Source organism: Phoenix dactylifera, chromosome 17, assembly GCF_051530095.1.
Source record: "Phoenix dactylifera cultivar Ajwa chromosome 17, Ajwa_hap1_PhDact_Kaust_v1.1, whole genome shotgun sequence".
Lineage (NCBI taxonomy): Eukaryota > Viridiplantae > Streptophyta > Magnoliopsida > Arecales > Arecaceae > Phoenix > Phoenix dactylifera.
Genome location: NC_143206.1, coordinates 8925916 through 8953300, shown reverse-complemented (window position 1 = coordinate 8953300; position 27385 = coordinate 8925916). Strand labels below are relative to the sequence as shown.

Below are 27385 nucleotides of genomic sequence, written 5' to 3'. Positions count from 1 at the left end.
CTGTGTTTTTTTTTTTTTTTTTTGCTAAGACGAGAAATTCATATTTTCTTAGACAAACGCATCCAAAAGAGCAAGAATCTTCAGAGCAAGAATCGAGTCCGTCTAAAACAAATAATTCAGAGTGATGAGCTATAAAGGATGTTATCTAGTCCACAGCCCCATTTGTCTTGCAGTAGATGTGCCTTGCAGCAGAAAAGGTGCTCTCTCACCGGACTCTAAATATCCTATATCAAGAGATGTGCATCCACCCCTCTGGTCTGCTTGTGGATTTAACCAATCACATAGTAGAGTTGTCCTTAACTAGGATGGAATCAGCTCTTATAGTGTGCTGCGCATGGTTGATGCTTGTCTAAGCAGCTCTCAGCTCTGCTCTTACGATCAAGATATCAAAAATTGGACTCTCTCTAGCTGCTATAAAGCTGGAGTCTAGACTTCTGATCATAAATTCAGCTTCGCCTCTCTTGCCATCGCCCGATGCATAGCTATCGAAGTTAGCTTTGGAGAAATTCTGCGGTGCCGTATGGCTTTTGACATGCCTATGGCTTCGCCAAGCCATTGCCCTCACCATTTATTAAATATTTTAAAATAAAACAACGGTAATAACATCACAATGATTGTTGTAATGGTTTCAGCTGTCTTCTGTCACACCAAAAATATGTACGAGCATACGCAATGCATTTTCTGGAACATCCACCAAGTCGCCCCATATTGCTTTTTCTGCATTGGACTTTCAACAAACATCTTGTAGGCGTTTCTTCTGGTTCGGATGGCGCTTCGTCACCTGGCATCCCCTTCGGTCCTCTCCCCTCTGCTTTGCTCTCGAAGACCTTGCGTCATCTCCGCCGCCTCGCCATCGTTTCCCCTCTTCCCTCAAACCCTAACCTCCAACCCCCCCCTGATTTCCATCTCTTCACCTGGGAGCCGCCATCACTCTAACCTGCAACCTGTCCGTTGCTGCACCATCCCTGAGTCTTCCTCCACAGTAGAAAACCCTTCTTCATCCAGGATCTTCGTCAAAGGTAAGCTCCATCTGCTTTTTTTTTTTTTATTTGGTCTTCACCGCTTCCAGTTTTACGGTTCATATGCTCTGTTTTGGGCTTTCTTTCAGCTTTTATTTCCCGTCTTGATCAATGTGCTGTGTGCATCGCTGCTGCAACAGATAACCATGATATTTCTTTGCTTAAAAAGAAAAGGATTGAGTAGAGAGATATAAGCAACTTTGAAATAAGAAAAAATATTACATGTTATCAGGCAAAAACCCTTTTATATTGAAATAATATATTGTTTCTTGATCAGCTTACGAATGGTTCTTGAGATGTGTTTGCAGTAAGCTTATATGACCAAGGTATTATCATATGCATGAAGCATGAGAGCAGCAAAAGGCCTGTGATTAGTTGTAATTAAGAGTGATGTATATGAAGTACGAAGGTGTTGACTATCATCATTTGCTCTTTAAAGATAGGAATTGCACAAGGTATTATGAACTGACTTTGTTTTTAATTTTAAAAAAAAGGAGAAAAGAAGGGTAGTACTCCTCCCTTCCCCTCCTTGATATATTGGACAAGAAAGAAAAAAGAAAGGAAAAAGAAAGAACTACAAGAAAATCTCAACTACACAAGCGAGCAACAAACAACACTGTCACAGAACCTCCTTGGTCCAACTTGTGTATTAAATATCTCTATGCATGTTGACATTCAAGAAAACTTTTGGCTTTGATGTTTTTGGTTTTCTGCATTGATATGGTTCTCCTTTTGGAGATTTTATCTAATATTTTAAATGTTGCTTGTGTACAAGATGAAATGTTAAAATTAACTACTTTAATTATCTCGATTTCTTTAAAAAAAATCGTCGCAATTTGGAAGGTGAACATTTGGGATGAAGGAGAGAGATCTGAGTGTTGAAGGACCAAGTTTTAGGGTGTCCATATAAGCAGATTCAGATTCAAGAGTTAAAGAAATGAAGCTATAGGCTAAAAATGGCGGAGGTGTGGGCTTAGTAGCTGGGAACTTCTATTTAAAGTGTAATGCTTGCTTTGAGATCTCTTCAGAAACTGATTCCATCACCTGCTTCCTAAAGATTACTTGTTCTACATTTTTCGAGGGATGTTCTTCCCTGTATGCACATCTGAATCTGCTTTGTCAACTGCTCCTGCTTTCGATAACTAAAAGATGGGTGTAACTAGAAGAGATCAAATGCCGTGTTTCATTTTAGATGACATGCTGATGGAAGTATTTTTAATCTTCAAGTAGGATTTGTAAAGTGGATATCACATAGATTTGAGAAGGTTTGTCAGATTGCTCAGGTTGTTTATATTTTGAACATTTGAAGAGGGTGATGGATGAAGTTGCAATGAGTTATCGTTCATAGAGCATAATTTGATGAATCATTTCTTTGTGACTAGTCTTTTTATTACTTAATGGGACTTATATTTGATGTAGATAACATTAGAAGTTTTCTACAGACACCAAAAGTAGGGTGGCAATTGCAACCAACCCATCGGATACCCGACCCAACCTAACCTGAATGGTGTGCGTTTTATCCGATCCATTTAAACCCTGCGGTGGGAATGGGTTCTAGATAAATACCTAAAGCGGGTTCTGTTTGGGTGTGGGTAATGGTATGCCCCGTTCCGAACCCGACCCGATATAGCCTTAATCTAAATCCCACCCCCAAAGTTACAATTATTTTAGAATGTTTGCATGATGAGTTTCTTACCTGACCCGACCTGATCTGATCCGTCTTATCAACCGAATCCGACCCGCACCATCTACTTTACCTGACCTAATCTGAGACGGGTACAATGCGCGTATGAGTACGAGGTTTCTAATTGTGGGGTAGGTACAGGTATTGGCCAACCCAACCCATACCCGACCTGTTGCCATCCCTACCAAACAGGAGGGGTCAAGAGAAAGCTTCACCAAAGTATTTAGATAGTTTGAAGTTGAAAGTTGCTCCATCAGCCCTCGCTTAGAACAAGCATTTTGGTGGCTCAAGAATTGTGTGAATCTAACCTATGGCAGAGGAGTTATAAGTGTTTTACTAGAGAAATACTGAAATTGCCTTAAAACTTGATTTTGATACTAATGCGGTATTTGAGTAGTAACGTGGTTTGATTCCTTTTTTTGGGGGGGATGTGCATGTGTTGTTGGGGGAAAGGGGAGGAGGGCTTTGGGGTGTTTGTACTTTCTGAGTTAGAGCTTATAGGGCTTATGGATGTCGATTAGGTGTAGCATTTGTCATTTTGGGGATTCCAAAGGCTGTATAATCTTTGATTATAATTGGTTTCTTTCTTTATGTTAAGATTTGCTTATTTTCTCTAAATATAGAATCTATTGAATCAATTGTGTTAGAGTTAAAAATTAATACTTGATATTGATAGTTTTGAGGGTAGTAAAGCTTCAAATCTTTTTGAGTGGAGTTCCAACATTATCTCTCTCTCTTACTCTCTTCGTCTTCTTCCTTTCTTCTCTAACATCTCTCTCTTGCATTATTTGGTTTCTGGGATCAATTTGTAATGCATCATTTGGTGTCAAAAGTGTCGGGCCCTTCATGTTATTTTAGCACCAGAGCAGGTTAATTCTTGGAATAGTGAATATCTGATCTTTTATTTCTGAGGCCTCATACTTGCCAAATCTTTAGCAATTTGTCCATGAGTTAAATCCCAAATCTTTGGAGCCTTTATTCTTACTGCTTTGTTAAGGAACACTATCTTCGCTAGCTCCTCTATTATCTCAGCCTCTATTTTCTATTCAATCATTGGAAAGCAAAAATCTCAATCCTCTTCTCCAAAATGTGGGAGCTGGAGTACAAGCTGTATATCTCACAATCTTAATGACAGACTTCTCACCTCTAAATTTCTAGTTCTATTAACTTCAGTTTAGGCTTCCTTCCCAAAAGTGTGCATCCCATAACTCATTCAAATTGCCCTCCATATTGAGCAATCATATGAGCAATTGAAAATAAGATCTTCTAAGGTCTGATGGTATGCTCAGCATGAGACGACCATTTAGTACTACCTCTCTCATTTGAAGCATTTTTCCTGGAATCTTTAACTATTTCAGGTGCAGAGCTCTCCGTGAGGCCATTTAATGTTTCCATACCCACCACCTAGACTAGATTACGTTGAACTAAGCAAAAGTTGAACTGGTTTGCCTTATGAAGTTCCAGGGTTATCTGAAAGAGCGATGTCCATCATCTTCAAGAATCCAACTAGCTTCATCTTAGGCAGGGTGGACAAATTTTTTCCAGATATGTTAATTCACAAGAAAACGTACAGCAAGTAACAAGGCTTATATTAGAAATTCTATGAGGAGATTGGCTGGAAGTTAGAATAAGTGAGACTATAGGTATTGAAAGAAAACTTTTTTGTGACATATGTAGCACGTATACTTGGGTATAGATAAAGGCAGCAACTACTGATAGACAATCAATATGATAATATCTATGAAGATATAATTCAAGTTGATTTCATAGGATTTCTTATCCAGATGGTAAAATGGGAAAATACAGTTGGTTCAAAATTGCATTGTCAAAACTTAGCAAGAATATATATCAAAAAAATGTTTCTTTATTGTCACGTTCTTTTTCAGTACACAGGGACCACTTCAGAATTATGCAAAATTTACTTTACTACAATCATTTGTTTTCTATTTAATGCCCAAATGATATGCTGATACAGGATTATCACGCACAACATCTGAGGGATATTTGGCAAAGATCTTTTCATGCTTTGGAGAAGTTAGCAGAGGTGAGATCTAAACTTTCCTTTTCCTATGCTAAGATTCTCTTCTTTCTTGGTTGATGTTAGCAAAGATAAGAAAGTACTCAATTGGACAGAAAGATGAAAGATCATGTATAAATTATATAAGCAGAGTACTTGGTGAATGGCATCGAATTGATAATAAAGCAATTTATGGCTGCATTGACAATTTCACAAGGAATTCATCAGCAAACCTGTATATTTACTTCCTCACTGCAATGCTGCAGTTAAAATTGTTTCAAGCAAAACATCTAAAGAGTCCTTGGGATTGGCGTATCTTTGGTTTGCTCGTGAGCAAGATGCACGACGGGCTGTAAAAGAGATGGATGGAAAGGTAATTTTCTTTTTCTAGGATCTGTATTCTGAAATATTTCGGGACCAATTAATGCTTGTCATTTTTAACTGTAAATTATTCTTTTCCTTTTAGTTTGTTGATGGCAGATTTATTGCTGTTATGATGGCGAAGCCTGAATCCCCTTCCAAGCAAGTGAGGGCCATACCTTACCAATTCTAACTCAAGTATTCTACATTTGTTCTAACTTCAGTTTAAACACATCATAGGCTTCCTTTTATATAACAAAATAGAAAGATTAAGTGGTTGCGGAATGTTTGACTATGTAATATAAGATTAGCTGTCTCAGTTTCCGATATACAGCTTATCATATTTGAAACAGATGGTGGTTATATGTACAAAAATTTTTTCTTGAATTCTGTAAGCGTGCTTACTTTCAAGCTTAACTGAAACATGTGCTTATTAATAGGCTTGAAAGGATTTAACACATACCTTTTTCTTGTGGTCCATGTGAATGCTGCTGTTGTTTGTGATGTGGTTATAAGTGTTACTGGAAGCAATGATTTAAAATCATGTGTCATGCTCATGTTGATAAGGCATTGACACAGTAAAAACGCACACGCCCGGCATATACGAGCCAAAAAAAAAAGGTGTGTGAAAATTTCCACAAGCAGAACATCAAGATTGATTTCTCGATCTTTTTCCAAACGAGACCGGTTTCAATATTTCATGATAGTGTACACAAATTTACGGATAAATAAACATATATCTTAACTAATAGAAATTTAGCATCATAAATTATTTTTAAATATTTGTTGTCACGCTCTAAACCTACGTGTGTAACAACTCAGAACCTTACTCAAAATGACTAGCTAAAAAGTACTATTTGGTTTCTTGGTCCTATATAAGTATTCAAGATCTATCTAACGAACAACCGATGTTGGACTAAACACACGTCCACATGGGTTTTCACATACTCTATCCATTTAAGTTCTGACATCTTCATCAGGCTAAAGGTTCAAATTTATTCAAATTTAATCATAAGTACCACGATCGACTCGTGATCGACCCTAATGTATCTGTGCTGCAGTATCTCATAATCCACATAGGTTATGAGTCGGATCCGCTTTAATATAATTAGTAATAATCCAGAATTTTACTCAAAATGGCTAGTCGGAAGGTATTATTTGGGTTCCTTGATATTATATAAGTATCTAAAATTTATCTAGCGAATAACCGATGTGGGACTAAACACATATCTGCACAGGTCTTTAGTGATATGGCCGCACATTCCATTTGGAAATCCTCCTACCATCTAGGCTGATATTTGTGATTGCCGTTGTTTAATACGTATATTATATGTTTTCGGGTAATTTACTATAGAAATGTTGCATAACTCATTAACCCATGATCAATGCGTATAAGCTCGAACTAATTATTTAAACTATAGGGGAGCATATGATATAAGTTGGACTACATAGTTATCCTTACAGTTGTGGTGGTGGTGTATACGAATGTGCATCCGATTCACATGCACAGTAGCCTTTATTGGCGAATATTTTTGTCCCATCCCTGCATAAGGAGACCACCTTGAAGGCACAAATCTTGATGCATGTCACTGACTGAAAACTTGTCAACTCCACTAGTAGATATTCATTAGTAATACGTATTTATATATATTGATACCAGTAATTAGCATGTTTGATGCACGTTCCTGATAGACGACGAAGATGAGGCAACACCGGAGTCCTTGGGATTTGTTGGTTTTTCTTTTCAAACCTCTCCTACGATTCTTGTTACATCAATGGAAATGTGAACTTTTTTTTTTGGAATTCTAAGTCTTTACAATAGTTGGATCATTTTGAATAATTGAAAAGGAGAAAGAAGTGTTCTTCTTTGATTGCTAATTAAACCCTGACCAACTGCTGCAAAGCAGATAGAAAATAGTAGTTCATCGGTTGAAGCATGATATCATCTTCATGTCTTAAGCACGAGGCAAGCTTCTTAGTTTCAATCTCTATTATCTCTCTTCTTTTTTGGCACAAAGAGCATGAAATACTCAAACCACTTGTAACCATCCTCTAACTCCGTAAATACCATAAGAAGAAGAAAAAAAAATCCAAGCTTGCGCGGTTCTGCCAACGAAGGATGCTTCAGGGGATCCAGGAGGATGGTAATGGCCATGGACGTGAGCATGGGCATGAGCATGAACATGGAGAGGATCGAGCAGCGTGCAAAAAAGGATTGTTACTGGTGGCTGGCTGAGGTAGATAGAGACTTGTGTATGTGAAGCTTTATTCCATTTGCCTCCATTCCTTATCAAAGCCAAGCACACTTGCATCATAAAAGTTGGGAAGACCTGTAAACATGAATACAAGTATGGAGGAATTTCAACCAAAATGGTGATATGTAGAGGAGTTATTGCACTCTTCTGTTAAGGGGCTTTTGTTGTTATTGAATGTTTGCTTTTTCAATCTGAATTATCTTGAGAGAGAGCCGGAATGGCATGAACATCTCTCGCTTTGGTCTTTTGTCTAAGATTTCCCAAGTAAATAGGTTAAATCACACACTTTGCATGTACATTGCTAATTCCTAGTTTGTTGCTCTGGATCGAAATTGGCTTACATGTTGCTTCTGGCTAGAAGCAATGAGAGTGGTGATCTTCAAACGTCCCTCAAGACGCATGCATGTGCATGTCTGTGCTGAATGAACTTGTGTGTGTTGCATACATGAGCCATGCACTCATTTTCTGGACCCATATTCAAGGTCACTAGTTAGATTCGGAATATATATGAGGTTAATTTATCATATATCTCTATTATTGTAACACAAACTTTTGGATTACTTAACTTTGCCATACTTCAACTCCATCTTTTTATTTCAAAAAAGTGTATTAATTTGTTATAATATTATAATATATATATTAATTTTCATTGATTTTGTGACATCCTATTTTAGGGATGGCCAGCTGGATGGAGTTGGCCGTGATCCTCGCCACAAGGGAGGCAGGGCCGCGTGACATCGCCAGAGCCCTGCCCCTCTTCTTTCCTTTTCTGGCGTGCTCTGATTTTGGAAGAATAGCATGAGGAGATCACGGAATCCGCGGTCTCCTCCCTCTATTTCTTCCCCTCCCCGTCTGCATGGGCTCACCGGGCCCTTCTTCTTCCTCCATAGAGCCCTTCTCCCTTCTCCTCTCCTTCCCTTCCTTTCTCCCTTCCCTTCTTCCTTCCTCTGCTTGGGCTCATCGTGCCCTCGCTTGTGTCGCCAGATTAGTGGCCGCAACACTTCCTCAAAGCCAAGTCTCCCTCTCCTCCCCTATCTCCCCCTCTTTCCGATCAACCCGGCAATGGCTGGAATCCGGCAAAGGGTCATCGGGATAGGGGGGGGGGGGGGGGGGGAAGAGAGAGAGAGAGAGAGAGAGAGAGAGAGAGAGAGAGAGAAGAAAATTGAGAGAGAGGTTTCATCCTAGGTGCAACCATTCTCTCTATCTGATTCGTAGATCCTAGTCTGATTTACCCAGTCGGGGTTTAAAGCTTGCTTAAGTTCATTTCGAGTTGCTTAGAAATTTTTAATTTAAATTTAGATTTTAAATAGTGAATAGTAAATAGTTTATTATTATCTTTTAATGTTTTGATAGGTGCAACGGTTTTGTCCAACTGAACCTAGTGATCTTTGGGCAAACAGTGATAAGTGGCCCTAGCATGAATATTGTTAATTTTTGAATTATTTAATTTATATGCATTACGAAAATATAAATATAATGATGTGTTTAGTTTTTCATTTTCTTACAAAAAATTTAGGTTTCATGATTCATGAATAATTCATTTTAGAATTATGCTTTACTGTGGATAATTTACACATGAATTATGTTCTCTAAAATTAAAATATAAATTATAGTGATGTGATGAGCTTTTTATTCTCTTAAAATTTAGGATCAAGCATATGATTGTAAATATTCCATATTTTTGGCCAAATAGTATCTTTATTGAATATTTTATTATAAATGATTTACGCATGACTTGTGATTATAAAAAATTGTATGAAAATGATATATATGGCACGATTATATATTTTAAACTTTTGCGATGCTATTTAGAAATTCCAACCTATTTATAAATATATGATTTACGAAAATATGCAATATTTTACGAGCTCTCAAATAGCTATGATCGCTTTTAGAAATGGAGGCTAATTGACACCCTGCAGCTAGCATCCAACAAAAACAACTCTCTGCCAATGAGTTAAAGTTGGTAATGAATATGAATTATAAAATCTTATCGATTACGAAGACGACCCCATCACAGATTATAGTGACCGTAGCGCGAAAATTTGTGAGCACTGTTTTGATTAAAAGTATGGATAAATGGCAAACAATTGACGATTATGGATATTTTAAATTGCACCTTCAACTTTATGAACTTGCATGATTTGTGCATACACGATTGGTTTGCTACAACAGTTTATTATTATATTTATCAAATATTTTATTTTACACTATAATTTTACTCTCCAAATGATGCATTGAATCATGTAAAAATTTACTCTTGATCTAGCAAGGTGGTGCATGGTTACTTCTGAGCTACAGAGCTCATTTATCTCTTTATGTTATTTTTGTTTCAAAGAATTAAGGTTGCTAGGAGTGGAGAAGAATAAGTAAATAAATGATGAAAGAATAAAACTTGAAGCATAGTTGCAAGCTAGCAATAAGTGTAGTTATATCTAGGAAATCATATGTTAGATTTAGATGCCATGTACATGCTTCTTTTCGTTTAGCAAATGACATTGGACAATTTTTTTATCATGCTATATAAAGTGTCATTATGGGCTTCGTGTTATTGTGGCCAATACTCTATGGTAGCATCACTATGTCTTATACCGAATTTAGGGTGTGACACTTTATGGTATCAGAGTGAGCTCGACTCATAGCTTATATGGATTAGGGGACACTTCATCATGGGTTCATGGAGGCTAACTACGAGCCGATCATAGTGGTTGCGATTAGATTTGAATGAATTTTAACTCTTAGCCTGACGAGGACATCGGGGCTTAAATGAGAAGAGTATATGAGGACCTGTGTGGACGTGCATTTAGTCCCTCATCGGTTATTCACGGGATAGATCTTGGGTACTTATACTGAATTAAGAAACCCAAAAAATACCTTCTGGCTAATCTTTTTGGGTGAGGTCTGAGGTCTTGAGTTGTTACAAATAGTATCAGAACAGACCTGACTCATAACCTTTGTGGATTAGGAAACACTGCAGCACAAATTCATTGGAGCAGACTGTGGGCCGATCATGGTGCTTATGATTAGATTTGAATTGATTTAAACCCTTAGCCTGATAAGGATGTTAGGACTTAAATGAGGGGAGTACGTGAGGACTCGTGCATTTGTGTATTTAGTCCTACATTGGTTATTTACTGGGTTGATCTTGGGTACTTTTACAGGATCAAGGAACTCAAATAATATTTTTTGGCTAGCTTATTTTGGGTGAGGTCTTGGATTGTTACAAATAGCATCAAAGCGAATTCGGCCCATAGCCTATGTGGACTGGGGGACACTACAGTATTGGTTCATGGAGACTGACTACGAGCCGATCGTAGTGGCTGTGATTAGATTTGAATGAATTTGAACCTTTAAGCTGACGAGGACGTCAGGGCTTAAATGAGAGAAGTATGTGAGGACCCATGCGGGAGTGTATTTAGTCCCACATCGGTTATTCGCTGAGTAGATCTTGGATACTTATATAGGATTAAGGAACCCAAGACGAGGTCTTGGGTTACGACAGATTTTTCACTCATGATTTGGTAACTAACTTTCTTTTGAATAAAAGATTAGTTTATTGTGGTTGTAGATTGTAACAAGTTTGACATCTTTGGACATTATATAATTCTTTTTTAGTTCACCTTCTATCATTAATTTTTTTTTCAAATAACATCAATAAATATATAAGGGTTAATTCATTATACATCTCTATTATTGTAATACAAAATTTTGGGAAGTCACTTTAGCTTGTATGTGTGTGTGTGGGTATGTATCTATGTACATACGTATGTATGTATATGCATGGAAAAAGTGACTTTTTTATGGGAATAAGATCTCTACACTTTGTGGGAAAAAATCTATGAGAGACATGGAAAAGTCCAATTTCTACTCACTGAAAATTGAATTTTTTTTCTTCCAAAAATGTTCTTAAGCTTTTAGATAGATTGGGGTAGGATCTTTTTCTTTATTAACGGCATAATAGGTATTTTACACAACTTCTCTAGAAAAAATGGATGCTCAACAAAACATAAACTACTCTAGAGTTCACCCCCTGCTCCGCCGCATTTGGGAGATGGCGAGGGAGAGTGTTACATTTCAGGCCATGCATGTATATCGTGAGGCCAATGGGGCGGCCGACTGGGTGGCAGCATATGTTGCGAGCTACTCAGGAGGTATCCTATAGACTGGGGAGAGAGAGATACCCGGAGCACTTCAGAATTTTTTGTTTTCCGATTCTATTGGGTGTATTCATATCCGTGATGTATGAAATGGCCATTAAAGTTAAAAAAAAATGTAAAAACTACTTTTTCGGAGATCGGTTTGCGAGTTAAAATATTTTAGTGAGGAAAAAATTCTTCGCACCAACGAAACAAGTAAGGATTGCAGAATTTATTCCATCTCGGTTGGCAAATTATAACCTGCCACTCTAAACCTCATCCAGTTCAAACGGTAAAACAAAGAGGAGATAAAGAAGACATAAATGCAAAGAGGATTCGTGCTTCCACCACGTATATATCTTTAAATAATATAACTCCGTGAACATTGGGGGCTTTCACGACCTTAGGAATATTATCCTCATCAAGAGAAGTAAATAATTAGGATTCCCATTCACACGACAAAAGCAAAGAAAACGGAACCCTCCAGATGGATGGGCTCGTTTCAAAAGGCTAGCAAAATCAGAACGCCATGCATGCATGCATCCAAGCTGGTGCACGAAGTCAGAAATCTTTTACAAACTATATATATAATAAGCTTGCCCATCCTTCATTCGTTCCAAGTCTCAACACATGAGATGCATGCAAGCCACAATATTGGTGCCAATGATTTTCCCATCGTAACAATTATTATTATTATTATTATTTTTACTATCCATGCAGTGAATTTGATAAATCCACTTTCATTCTGAAAGTTGTACAAAGTTGTACTTCTCTTCTCTCTCTCCATTCGACTCTTTAAAATTTCATAATAAATCTAATAACTCCAGCTACAAAACTAAAATCTAGACGCACATCATCATCATCATCATCATTATTATTATTATTATTATTATTAATTATTTTGGTTCTTCATAAGCATAAGGTTTGTCCATGGCAGATTAAACCTCACGGTTGGCTGCTATTCCATTAACATGACCAGTCTCAGTCTCACACTTCACATCCTTAACCACGTTCTTGGGTCCTTCTCCATTGGCACCAGCTTCACTCCCGTTTTCATCCGCGTTCTTGCGATCGGTGGCTCCATCGTCACCAGCCACATGCTTAACCTCGCAATTCTCATCCTTGTACTTCCCTGCGGTTCCATGTTTATCGGCAACCTCACCGTTATCCTGCTTGTTATCGTCGGCGGTTCCTTCTTCACCAGCCATATGCTTAACCCCACCGGCCCCGGTCAGAAATCTTCGCACGATCTCCGTGCTGGGACTCTCCACCACCTTCTCCCATGCCTCGGCCTCCCCCTCCTGGCCTCGCTTCAGAAAGAACTCGCCGGCGTCGATGCGGTGCAGGTCCCAACCAGGGAGGGTGCAGAAGCGGTGGATCTTCTGCAGCTGAATGCAGGTCAGCTTGCATGTATTGGCCTTGATCTCATCCACCGCCGCCTCCAAAATCCTGGCCCGGGTTTCCTCGTCCGCCGATGCCTCCATGCGGAAGTAATGGTCCATCTCGGGCACCCCGATCGACCTCCGGATACCGCGGGAGTAGTCCGCATTGGCGTGGAACAAGCTTCGCGCCTCCTCCACCAGCCCCTTCTCCGCCATCCTATCCACCCGTGCCGACACGAAGGAGTGGAGGAGCGGCAGCGCCGCGTCCACCCACAGGAACAAGCACTGGTACCGGGACCGGAACTCGCCGCCCTCGCCGTCGACCAGCCCTTCAATGTACGAGTTGGAGCCGCCGGCGACGATGGGGACGCGACCGCGCCCGAGGATGGAGTCGATGGCATGCACGGCCTCGCGGCGGAAATCTAACGCGGTGAAGTCGGCATCCGGGTGGACGACACCTAGCAAGTGATGGGGGATGCCGGCGGACTCCTCCTTGGTCACCTTATTGGTGATCACGTCGAGGCCGCCGTACACTTGCATCTTGTCGGAGTTGATTATTTCGCCGTCGAATTGGGTGGCGAGGGCGATGGCCAGCTTGGATTTTCCGGAGCCGGTCGCTCCCAAGACGAACACGACCTTGTTGTCCTTTCGGCTGGGGAGGCCGCAGGGTGTCTCCATGGAGAAGGGCCTCGAAGCTGGCCGGAAGCTCGAAGGGGGTTGCGGTTGCCGGCTACCTCGGAGAGTAAAGCTGATTAAGATATAGAAGGAATACCATTAGTTAAAAAAGGAACTGATTTAGGACAAAGGATGGAAAAAAAAAGGTACTGTCGGTTGGATATTAATAATAAGATAGAGCCTTTCAATCTCTGGTGGGATATCTGGCTGTGCCTTCTGATATGCAAGGAAACAAAGTTTGTTAGCTCTGGATGTTTGTTGGGCTCAGATGCTTGGGCCATTAAATCACTCTTAATGTTGTGGTGAGAAGTAGAATTGGATAATTGGACAAACTCACTAATGGCTTTGTATTCAATTCTTGACCGTCTCTAAAATGGCTGAGTACAAAGATTTATATAGATATAATATGACACTTCAAATGCCTTCTACATAAATGCATGGATTGCTATAACCCACGAGATACAGTACAGGAGTCTAAAGGATATGGGAACTCCAAGGATCTTCATGGCTATTCACTTCAATAGATAACTCATGTCCTTGCTTGCCATAATACTTAGGCTACCGACTTGCTGACACTTTGACTATGCTACATAGGATGCTCTGCAGTGGGATGCAATGTAGGTTGGCTCAACTGAGACTACTAATAAATTTGGTTTGATATGTAACAAAATCATGGTCGGAGGTTGTATCCTTTGCGCAAATTAATCAAAGACCGTGCATTACTCATATCTCAAAGCACTTTAAACTTTATCTTTCATCCACCTAAACAGGCTTCAAAGGAATGATGGTTTCGTGCGAAGGAAGGTAATTTTTTTTTTTTGGTGCAAAAGATACAACCCTTGTCCCAAAGTCGTGGGTGTGACACAACCAAACAAGAAGTCTCATATTTAGATATTCTCTAGTTTACTAATTTTGCCTATGAATTTAGGGATTCCGATATAATGGTGAACAATGTCATGGAAATTATGTTCCTAAGGAGGCTTGCAACTCTTTTTCTCTAATAAAAAAATAAAAAAATAGCAATAACAATTGTAGTGACAATAAAAATCTATACTTCTAAAAACAAATAGCAAAAGTTTCAGTTGATCATACCTCCAAAAATAACTGAAATATTCTCAAATAAATTTACGATTTAAAACATATAAATAATAGATGTTGTCATTTCTTTAATAATCGTGCCTCTCTCTTTCTAGCCATTTCTCTTCCTTTGGTAGTTTCTCCTAACAATATAATTAGCTCATTCTTTGGCAATCAAAGGATTGGCAGACCGGCGGGACTCGATGGATGCTGATTTCGCTGGAAGGGAAGAACAGGATATGAGGGCTGGGGTTTTGGGCAGGAAATGTTGCTATGCTTAACAAATCGATCCATCAAAGGAGGTGTCAAAAACGAGGGAGGCGTTGGAGGAGAAGGAGTCATCATCGTGCAACTTGTCAATTGAGCAGAACAACACTCAGTGAATGCATTGGAATCAGATAGGAAGGAATTGAGGGAGATGGAGGTGCAGAGAAGGTGTTAGAGGAATCTCTTATGTCTAGGATCTTTTGAGTTCTTTTTGTTCTCTCACATTTCCCAATTGAATTTTGACTTTTGTTTTAAATATTTAGTAATGAATTTGCTTGTTTTCCTTTCTTTATGCTCCATGTTTCACTTTTGATCATCCAACTCATCCTCAAGCTCACTCTTAGTTATTTTTGTCACAACCTAGGACCTCATTCAAAATGGCTAGCCGAAAGGTATTATTTATATTCCTTGATCCTATATAAGTACCTAAGTTCTACCCAGCGAATAACCGATGTGGGACTAAACACACGCCAGCATGAGTCCTCACATACTCCTCCAATTTAAGACTTGACGTCCTGTCGGACTAAGGGTTCAAATCTATTCAAATCTAATCATAAGCACCACGATCAGCCTGTAGCTAGTCTGAATGGATTTGTGCTGCAGTGTCCCCTAGTCCACATAAGTTATAGGTCGGGTCCGCTCTGATACCATTTGTCACAATTTAAAACCTCACCCAAAATGGCTAGCCGAAAAGTATTATTTATATTTCTTGATCCTGTATAAGTATGCAAGATCTATCCAATGAATAACCGATGTGGAACTAAACACACGCCTACATGAGTCCTCACACTTGGCCAAATTCTAAAGAAGAAAAAAGTTTATTGCTTATATATTTAGCACCCATGCAAAATATATATCTAGATATCCGCAATTGTGCTGCCAAATCCTTATCTAATTCTTGACATTGAAACCCTTTCTTATGATAGAATGCTAAAATATTCATACTACCAGAGTAAATTGACCGGTCAATGATACTTGTGTCAAAAAAATTATACTGATGCCATAATAACACTAACGAGATGGACACAAGGAAAAATAAGTTTGATACTTTTGCTAAAATAGTCTAGATACTTTAGACTATATTGCTCAGTAGTAAAATACGTGAGATTTTGGAAAAATTATACTGATGCCATAATAACACTAATGAGATTTTGGAAGTGTTGGCACTCCAAAATTCCCAAACAAATTGGGAACATATTGTTGCATTGAGAAAGGTTAGAGGAATCGAAGTACATGACAAATGAAATGAAGGTGCAGTTGTTTCATGGTTATGGCCAGGTTGGTTCGCGATCAAGGTTTGAAAACTTAAATTTCAGTATGTTGGCCAGGCTGCTTTTTTTTTTTTTTTTTTTTTTTTTTGCAATTTCTGCATTTTGATGTTTCAATTGAAAAGTGATGAAAATATCCAAAAAAATAAAATAAAAAACCAAAAATTTGCTGAAAATTTAGTCACTTGGAAAATATCTCCACCATCTATCATTTGTATATTGCACTGTTTTGGAACCCTAGAATGCACAGTATTCATAGTTCCGTATCGAAATGAACAAGAATGACAAAGTACTTCGAAAAAGAAATAACAGAGATTTGTGGTCCACAATAGTGTAATGCAGTACACTGTTCTATTGTTCTGCTTGCTATTTCAACTTGACAAATTTCTGTCTGAGATTTGGAGAGCAATCCAAGATTCATGAACATGTCTAGGATATCCATGTGCTAGTGCTGAACTTCTTGGAAATATCCAAATGTACTATTGACACCTCTTTATATTCTGAATTTGTTTGTATGACTGACAATTGCTTCTTTGCATCGTGTATTCCCAAGATACATATGAAAGAGTTACCAATTTTCCAATCTCGACTTGCAATGTGCTTCAACATTGAGATGAAAATATTTTTTCATCTTACTTGTAGATTCATCTCTTCAGAGCTTTATCTTAAATTATTTTTTTGTAGATTTGCAGTGCAGGGTACTTGGACTTATCTGAATCTTTAGTAGCACTTATAAAATTCATATCATTTGTTCTTGATATAGGTAGTGTGGCTGACATATTTCATATGCTTATTTTCCTGTCATCACGCATACATTATATATACATGCAGACATACATGTGTTTATGCATAAATACCTACATGCGTTCATATATTGATAATCATTATGCTTCCAGCAGAGCAACTCACAAAATTGCTCCTATCAGCAAGTGACAAATTTACACCCCAGGTATTTTCTTTATAATTCTACATGCATCCGGGTATTTTTGTGACATTGAATTGCACCAAATGAATGTAAACTATAACCAAATGACAAACCCTATGGATGCAAACTAACTAGTGCAATACATGAAGATAAATTTCTCATTTGCCGGTGGGAGCAACTTTTGGAGTTGCTCCTGTAAGAGCATTATTACAGTACCTTGTAGGAATATGCACCATTTGCCTTTCTAGATAGAATTATTGTTTTAACTTTAGCGGAAGGAATCTTCCACTTAAGGTGGTGCACCTTCTTGGTGATTTTCTCATAACTAACCAATATGGGGCTAAACACATGCCCACACGGGTCCTCACATACTCCCCCCGTTCAAGCTATGTCGTCTTCGTTAGGCTGCGGGTTTAAATCTATTTAAATCTAATTACAAGTACCATGATAGGCCCGCGGTCAGCCTTAATGAACTCGTGCTGCAGTGTCGCCTAGTCTACATAGGCTATGGGCCGAATTTGCTCTGATACTATTTGTAACAATCCAAGACCTCATCTAAAAAGGCTAGCCGGAAGGTATTATTAATTTGGATTCCTTGATCCTGTACAAGTACCCAAGTTCTATTCAGCGAATAACTGATATGAGGCTAAACACACACCCGCACGGGTCCTCATAGTAGCTTTCATAGATTACAACCGGTCAAATGAAGGTTGGAGATTATGACCCTGGGTTGGTCAGTTTTAATCTACTTCAACCTTACTGCTGTTTCAGTTGGTGACTGTATTAGTGTGAGGTAACAAAAGGAAACAGAATTTAAGAATGGAAAGGAGGATAAGTTCATGATGCATCCACATATATTTCTTTTTCTACTCCAAGTTTATGTATTTACAGGCTGCTAATATTTAGTGGCATCAGAAATGAATTGACTGTATCTTTCTGTGTACTTTAAGAGTTTAGATTGTTTTAGCTGCATTTTATCTTTTAACTGACATTTGCAGCTAATAAAAGGTTGATCTGATAAAATGACATTCTTCTTTTTCCAGAAATTCCTGTGGTTATTGATCTACGTCTTGTGCTGATATTTGCAGGGAGGAGTTTGATGAGGAGAAAGAACCTGATGGGTTGGTCTTGGCTGGATGGAAAGCTCCTAACCAGAAAAACTCTCGGGTTGTAAGCAATGGCGAGAGTACATCGACTGCACATCCAGCTGTCACAGAAATGGCAGAGAAATCTGATGAGGTTGGGATAGCTCCAGCAAAACCTGGGACAAAGACAAAACTATATCTGAAATGTCAGAAATAATAGACAATGTTCATGATCCTGCATCTTCTGTCCAGTTAAACTCACAAAGGGATCATCCCCCTTTCAAGTTAAAGCTGCATGGAAACCAAGTTATGCTCCTGTGAATTGTGATGGAGGTTGGTCATCACTTGGACTCACTACTGGAATGATAGCAAGCATTAAACACCTAGCTAACAAGGGCAAAAAAATTGTGAATGGTAATGCAGACCTGACATCCATGTCACGCGAAGAGAATGAACACTCACACTGCCTTACAAATTTCGCAAGCATTACATAAGAACACGAACAAAGTTCGTCGTATGGTAGACCAGTGGTGGAGATAAAGCTATCATACAAGCAATGCTTAATTACAGAGTATCTTGGAGGTTTCTAATCGCTATGTAAAGTTGAATAAAAATCTTCGATGGAAATCATCGGAAATCGAAACTTGGAAGTTGCAATCTGTATAAAAGTAAATGGAGTTGGTTTAAAACACATTACGATATCAATATTGTCATCTCACCTCTTCGATGAACCTAGAAAATCAACAATGACACTAAAGAAAGACCATGATTAAGCATAGAATTTAAAAAGTCACTAATTTATCATGCCAATTTCAATATGGTAATGAAATGACTAGGGGTGGCAATGATCAGGTTTGGGTTGGCTTTGGCTTATCGTTACCAAACACAAATCATGTGTCGGATCTGAACCCAATTTACAATCCTATACCCCATCCTGGACTTTGGTCAGGTTTTGGTTACTATCAGATTTTTGTTGGGGTGTTTCCAGGAATGAGACTTGGCAAAATTGCAAGCACCAAGAGCTGAGGGCAGAACCTGACACTCACCGGCATTACTGAACTTTATCCTCATGCATGCTGCACAGGCACTCATCAGCATCACTTGTCACGGTCTCCATTATGAGAAAAGGAAACAAAAATTCTTGGATGTCTTGGAAGGAAAGAGAGTAGAGTTGTCTCAGTTGAGATGACTATATGAGGAGAAATAGAAGTTAAGACATGCATCATATAATTAATTATACATGATAATAATTGAGCTGGCTAATGGATCTCGGGTATGGATCAGCTAATAGCCAAGCCAGACCCAACAAGGTATCAGATTTGGTTTCAGGAACCCAAACCTGCAATGGTAGATCATTGAGCTCATTTCTCGTACCCAAACCTGGAATTTTTGAGTGGATTCAGGTCAGGCCAACAGCCTCCATTGCCACCCACAGATGACATCATCCTAATGACTGCAGGTCAAAAGTATTCAAAAGGCTAAAAAAAGACGAGCCCACAAAACAAAACGAGGCAACATTAATCATTTACAATAAAAAAGACGAGCCTAAAAATGATCTAATGTGACAGAGAAATGGAAGTTCCAGAAGACTCCAGTTTTGAAATAAATGCAAATGGTATAGAGAAAAGGAAAGAATCCTGGCAACGCAAATGATGTATAATCCAGACAGAATCCAGCTTGAAGGTTATAAACTTTGCACATCAAATTGAAATTTAAAATTCAGAGACCATTCATTCATCTTGAAAGTGAAGTTTTGTTTAAATTAGGGTTGCAAATGGATCGAATCGACCTGCGACCTGACTCGTATAAGACCTGAACCGACCCGAATTTTAGGACCCGGGGGGTTGGGTCGGATCCTAAATTCGAACATGTTCTATTTTCGGGTCGGGTCGGGTCCACCCAATCTCGAACCGGACCCGGACCCGACCGACCCATTTTTTTGGGTCAATTTTTTTCAGAGAATGTTGAATTTGAACATGTGAATATAGCTTATCTCATAAAATATCTATTTTTTTTAAAAAAAATTAGGGCAATAATTGCTTGATGTTATTTACTATTATATAGTGGAACTTTGAATATAAAAATACATAGATCCGGACTCGGAACAGACCCGGACCTGGCCCGACCCGATCTGAATGACCCGTCGGGTCAAAAATTTGTAGACATGGACCCGACCCGACCTGACCCGATTTCAACTAGGTCGGGTCTGGATTCAAAATTAGGACCAAAATAAGAAATCAGGTCGGATCGGGGTCACTCAGGACCCGACCCGACCCGACCCATTTAATACCCTAGTTTAAATAGAACATACTACGTCTATAGAATAAAAGTTATTTTTAAAATATAAGCAGACCTCCTTCTCATGTTTCTGCGCTTGAGAGGACCCTTGCTAAATGCCCAATCAACATAAATGGTTTGTGTGAGAAGCTCAGTTCCATTCAATGCTGTAATTGCATCTTGTGCTTCCTTGAAGTTCTCATATTCAATTAGAGCATAACCCTGAATGTGATGCAGGACGGGTTCCTTCAATGGAACATGGCCATGGAACAGGGGAACAGGGAGAAGAAATTGCAGCCGTGAAGATTTGAAGCCTCTTCTCCGTGGTGTATTTGGATCAATCCCATTCAAGGAGAGATCAATCCCATGCTCAAAGAGAGTTGAATCAGATTAGTTTGCTTCTAGATTTTGGTTTTATCAAGCCGGTTTAGAGTCTTTATTTGTTGCTGAATTAGTTGATGTTTGGTTCCAAATTAAGTTGGGATTAAGAGTCCTTGTTCATTTAGGATTTGCTTTGTGTTGGGTCCCATTGTTTAGGTTTAGGGTGAGTTTGTAATCCTATAAAAGGATTGCTAGAAGAGCCGTGCTCTTCTTCTTGTTATTTGGATGTTTTTCATCCGCCATTAAGAAAGGAATGAAAGCTCTATTTCTTGGAGCATTTGAATCCCCTGTTTTTCAAATCCTTTGAACCAGGTTCATCGCAAAAGGATTGGTCATCTTCACCACTGTTTCTGCTCTGATTTGAACTAGCAAACAACCACTTTTGGGATTCAAAGCTTAGCCCACAATCTAAGTTTCTATTCCTCAGATTCAGCCGGGCTTGTGAATCCAACTTTCATGCTTCCCCACATCATTTGGTATCAGAGCGGGTCTCTCCTGCTTCGATGGCAAATGACAGCGTAGGCAGCATCCATCCCATCGACGGTGATCATGGGATGCCGGCCCTTTGGGCGGTGGTTCGCAACCTTGAAGACACTGTGCGGAACATTGAGCAGATGCTCAACGAGTTGCGGATCGAAAACATAAGGGAACCCAACTGGAATCGAGTTCAAGCGGGCAAGAACTTCCCTCGTGGCTAACCGGTGCCGGCGCGAGACCCTCCCCATCAGCATAGGCAGCATGTCTACTCAGAGTTGTCCGACGAAGAAGACGAACGATTGGCCTTTGGCGAGTTCAACGGGCTGCAATAAAGGCGCAACCCAAATCCAGCGGGTTATAGGCCCGAAATGATGGATCGGAATCGAGTCACCTCCGATTACCGTTTGAAGGTTGATCTCCCTGTTTTCAGCAGAAATCTCCACATTGAAGGATTCTTGGACTGGGTGGCCAAGGTAGAAAAATTCTTTGATTACATGGAGATCCCAGACCAGAAGAAGGTGAAGCTTGTTACATAGAAGCTAAGTGGTGGAGCATCTGCATGGTGGGAACAATTGCAAAACAATCGTTTGCGACAAGGGAAGACACCAATTACCACTTGGCGCCAAATAAAACAGCATTTGTGTGGTCGCTTCTTCTTGCCCGATTACAAGCAGACATTATATCATCAATATCAAAATTGCTGATAGGGCCCTAGGACTGTGACCGAGTACACGGATGAGTTCAACCATCTCAACGCCTGTAATAATCTGTCGGAGACAGAAAATCAGCAAGTGGCAAGGTACATCGGAGGATTGAAACTGGCGATCCGAGATCATGTAGATCTACATCCGGTGTGGAGTTTATCTGAAGCCACAAGTTTGGCCTTAAAACTCGAGGCACAGGCGGCATGGAAGGCAAATCAGCCCTCGAGTCAGATAGTTTCCTCGGGCTCCCCCATGGCAAGGCAGAAGGCTGTTGATGCGGCAGCCACTTCGGGCCAACTGCCATCAACGTCCATGACCAAAGGTGCTGAAAATTTCAGCAAACAATCGGCGGCCCTGAAAGGTAACAGGAATCCCTAGAAAAGCCAATGCTCATAAAATATTACCGGTATCAGGAGGTTTGGCATCGGTCCAACGAATGTCCGAAGCGGCGATCAGTCAATGTGGTCGAAGCTGGGGAAGAAGAAGGGGTTCCTTATGAGGAGGAGAACAAGAGGAGGAGCAAACCGCTGACGATGACAACGTGGTGACGATGCCTGATCATGGGACTCCAGCTTCTTTTGTAGTTCAGTGAATCCTGTTCGCCCCAAAGAGTGAGGAAGAATCACAGCACCCAAAGAGTGTGCAACATGATCATCGACGGAGGTAGCAGCGAGAATATAGCATCATCAGCATTAGTCCGTGCCATGAAGTTGAAGATGGATAAACACCCATCTCCCTACAAGATCGGGTGGATCAAGAAGGGTGCAGAAACGAGAGTGGACAAGATTTGTAGGGTGCCACTGTTGATCGGCCGGTATTGCAAGGACGAGGTGGTATGGAACATGGTTGACATGGATGCATGCCATGTGCTACTCGGGCGTCCGTGGCAACATGACATAGACGTGATATATAGAGGTTGAGATAATACTTACATATTTTAATGGCAAGGTAAGAAGATTCTACTAGTGCCAATGAATGAAGGATCTACCCCCGAAGCTTCTAAAATAGAGGAAAAGTCTTTTCTCACTATACCGGAGGAGCAATTTGTGAAAGATCTCCAGGAGACTAACGGGGTCATGGGGTTGGTTGACAAAGGAGAGGACACCCCTACCTTGCAACAAGTACCAAAAGTTTCTGGAAAAAGTATTGCGGTAGGAACTTACAGCAAATGGAAGCCAAGAAAGTATGGAGAAGAGTTGTATCCAAATGCCAACTCGCGGTCGAGTTGTTTCCAAGTTGAGGGGATTGATGCAGGATGGGTTCCTTCCACGGAACAGGGCCATGGAACAGGGGAACAGAGAGAAGAAATTGCAGCTGTGAAGATTTGAAGCCTCTTCTCTGTGGCGTGTTTGGATCAATCCCATTCAAGGAGATATCAATCCCACGCTCAAGGAGAGTTGAATCAGATTAGTTTGCTTCTAGATTTTGGTTTGATCATGCCAGTTTAGAGTCTTTGTTTGTTGCTGAATTAGTTGATGTTTGGTTCCGAATTAAGTTGGGGTTAAGAGTCCTTGTTGATTTAGGATTTGCTTTGTGTTGGGTCCCATTGTTTAGGTTTAGGGTGGGTCTGTAATCCTATAAAAGGATTGCTAGAAGAGCCGTGCTCTTCTTCTTGTTATTTGGATGTTTTTCAGCCGCCATTAAGAAAGGAATGAAAGCTCTGTTTCTTGGAGCATTTGAATCTCCTGTTTTTCGAATCCTTTGAACCAGGTTCATCGCAGGAGGATTGGTCATCTTCACCACTATTTCTGCTCTGTTTCGAGCCAGCAAACAGCCACTTTTGGGATTCAAAGCTTAGCCCACGATCTGACTTTCTGTTCCTCAGATTCAACCAGGCTTGTGAATCCAACTTCCATGCTTCCCCCCATCAGAATGAAACATTCAAATCTTAATGCACAAATGGCAGTCAAGGAAAGGCACAGAATTTACAAACATACACATAGGGTGGAAAGGTAAGGCTTTATTATCCACTGTCAGCTTCGACGAGTATGACAATGAAAAATAAGAACCTAAATGACTGGATGTGATCATATACAAAGACTAGAATACCTAAACCAGAAAATCATATAAAAAGGTTCCTATCATACACATCCATTGTTGTTAAATCTTACAATTCATGATCTTGTACGAGATTGACATAAATGATCTGGATCTCAACAATGGACCCGGATTTATTAAGATCATAGGATGCATATAGGAATTTTGGAGTCTGAAATCCCTTAGATCATATGACCCTTAGATCATAGGACCATTTTCTATAATTACTTGTCAATAATCAACAAGTCTTCAGTAGTAAAATTAGCAAGCTTGTTATTGCAGTTCATGTAATTAAAAATTAGAGGCAAATTTTTGTACTTTTACAAGTATATCTTAAAACTGTATCCTTGCTTTTCTAAACATATTCTACCAAAAGTATAATAGAATTTATAGGTAATATATAAATATCTCATAAAACTAGATGTGATGTTTGTTTCATCAGACATGCTATACATAAGCTTATAACAGTGGAGAGTAGACTGTAGACATGTATGTATGTCTTTTTATCTTCCATTCATCTATATGACTCATATTTCATTTTTCTAATTTCTATTATATTTTATAATTTTTCAAAGAAATCAGAGGAAAAAAAAAAAATCTTATACACTCGGATAGATGATCCAATTGATCTAGCAAAACGGATGTATCAATAGTAGTCATAGAGGGACAATAACATTATATCTCTATAGGCATATGTAATTTGCCAGCTCCTTACTGCGCATGGCACTATCACAGCATCAGCTGTGTGGTAATACTTTGGCATGCTGCCATTCTTGCCAAGCATTGACTTGAGACAGCACAGCAAGACATTTTTCTTGCAGTGATAGTGCCCAGCTAGCATTTCTACCAGCATTCAATCCTGAAGAGAAGCTTTGTTTGGTGTTGCTTAAAAAAATCTTGTTCTGACTTTTATAGTCAAAAACTACTTTCTAAATGAAATGTTTCGTAACAGCATTTTGGGAAGTCCAACGAGAAGCATAAGCCAAAAACTGGCCTTTAGGAAAAACTAGAAAAAACTAGATTTTGGTTTCTGCTCTTGCGAGCTTGCTCCTTGTCTTCCAAACATTGTACGCTCATCCCGAAAGATGGTTCTGTAATACGTGATTACCAAACACCAAGTACAAAAATGCAGTTTTTTGTTTAAAACTTGAGAAGTTAAATGAAAGCAACTTTTGAGAATGGCTTTCTAAAGAGCAAAAGCAACACCCAACACACCCCTAATGTTTAGGAAGTCAAGTTTAAACGTTACGTTGATAATAGGGATGATAACTTTGGAGGATAAGGATTACAATCGAAAGAACTAAAAATAAATAGCAGGAATGCAACTAATGATAAATGGCAATGAGGCCCCAACTAAAATTGATGATCAATGTAACAATTGGAATAATTTCACAGCCTGGGTTTATCATGCAGAAGAATAAAAAGATAATTTAATACAAGTAAAGGCCCACATATTGGGCTCGGGCCGGACTATGAGCAAGGACGCCGGGCCAACACATGAAAAATTGGGAGGGAGACTCCCAATTATACATGGGCATCGGGCCGTGCCGGGCCGGGCCGGCTCGGCCCAAGCCCACCGGGCCACAGAATAAACGGGCCGTGCCGGGCACGGCCCGCTTAGCCTAAAACCTAAGCCCGGCCCGGCCCTAGGCCCGTGGGGTGGCGGGCCGTGCCCGTCACGGCACGAGATGGGCCGTGCCATCACGGGCTGCCAGACGGGCTGTGCCAGGCACGGCTCGTAACGGGTCCAAACGGGAAGAAAAAATCTGCCCGTTACGGGCCGTGCCTGGCACGGCCCGTCTGGCAGGGGGAAGAAAATAGCCGTTTCCAAACGGCTATTTTTTATTTTTTTCCCAAAATACCCCTCCCAACAGTCCAAAAACGGCTAATTTGAGGGGTATTTTGGGAAAAAAAAATGGAGTCCTATAAATACCCCTTTCCTCTCTCATTCTCACCATACCAAACTAACTATTCTCTCCTTCTCTACTACTACTATTTCTCTCTTCTAAAGTGCTCTTCCAGCAATTTAATTTTTAGTTTGCATTTAGCAAGTGTTCAAGTGCTACATAAGAGGAGGTTCTTGTTGAGAAGAGAAGGTCACTCCTATTGAGAGCACAAGAAGAAGCTCAGAAATCTCGGCTCTACCTCTGCCCTCTGATCCTCTACTCAATTCCTTCTTGTGGTTAGTTTTTATTTTTTGCATTCATCAATTTAGATATGTCATCTTTTGAGGAAAATCATTTTGGCATTCCTCCTGTTTCTGAGGGAGAAGAAACTAATCCTCAACCCCATATTCCTAGTTCCTCTAGAACTAGTGAACCGAGTGAAAATCAAACCTCTTCTCGTAAGAGGACTAGTGCTGTATGGAATGAATTTGATAGAATTATGGTTGATGGAGTCTGGAAAGCAAAATGTAAAAAATGTGCCAAACTTTATAGTTGTAGTAGTAGTGGGGGAACAGGCCATTTAAAAAGACATCAAGAGAGTCATAGAATACATGATTCTCATGCTCAAAGTACCCTTAATATACAAGGGGGATCACTTGTAGGTAATTTTGCATATAATCATGAAAATCAAAGAAAAGCACTTGTAAAATGGATAGTTAAGGATGAATTACCTTTTAGTTTATGTGAATCTTTTAATTTTGAAGAATATGTTCAATTAAACCTACAACCTGCTTACAAAAGAACTAGTAGGCGTACATTTAGAAGAGTAGCTATGACTAACTTTTTAGCAATGAGATAAAGTTTAATTGAAACACTCTCTACTTTATATGTAAAAATTTCATTGACTTCTGATATTTAGTCAGCATCTGTAGGTAGTAATTATTTTATTGCCATTACTGCTCATTATATTGATAATGATTGGCAATTAAATAAACGTATTCTTGCTTTTCGTGCTTTTGATTTTCCACATTCTGGGCAACAAATTTCAAATGCCATTTATCAAACTGCATGTTCATATAATATTAATGATAAAATTATGTCTATTACTTTTGATAATGCATCTAATAATAATTCTGCTGTTACATTATTAAAGGACTCATTGCATCCCATGTTAAATGGAAATTTATTGCATATTAGATGTGCATGTCATATCTTAAATCTTTCTGTTCAAGCTGGCATGGGCATGATTCAAGATGTGATTTCAAAAATTAGAAATGCAGTTTCTTTTATTCATGCTTCAAGATCAAGACTTCAAGAATTTAAGAAACTATGTATAAATCATGGTAAACGTTTTAAAAAATTTAAACTTGATGTAATTACTCGTTGGAACTCAACATATAGCATGATACATGATGCATACCCATATAAAAACTTATTAAGTGCATATATTAATGATCGTGAATTAGGCTTTAC

At 39.4% G+C, this 27385-nt stretch overlaps 1 protein-coding gene and 1 pseudogene across 1 annotated transcript; one reads left to right on the top strand and one right to left on the bottom strand.

The window, feature by feature from the left end:
* Positions 1–451: 451 nt before the first annotated feature.
* LOC120112872 (organelle RRM domain-containing protein 1, chloroplastic-like) lies at positions 452–5560 on the top strand. The gene is made up of 4 exons (XM_039132847.3): positions 452–1019; positions 4679–4747; positions 4987–5093; positions 5187–5560. Exons 1-4 carry the CDS (start codon positions 767–769, stop codon positions 5271–5273), a joined length of 516 nt encoding a protein of 171 aa, XP_038988775.1. The 5' UTR covers positions 452–766; the 3' UTR covers positions 5274–5560.
* A 6558-nt stretch (positions 5561–12118) lies between these two features.
* On the bottom strand, positions 12119–13573 carry LOC120112961 (adenylate isopentenyltransferase 5, chloroplastic pseudogene; annotated as a pseudogene).
* Positions 13574–27385: the final 13812 nt, after the last annotated feature.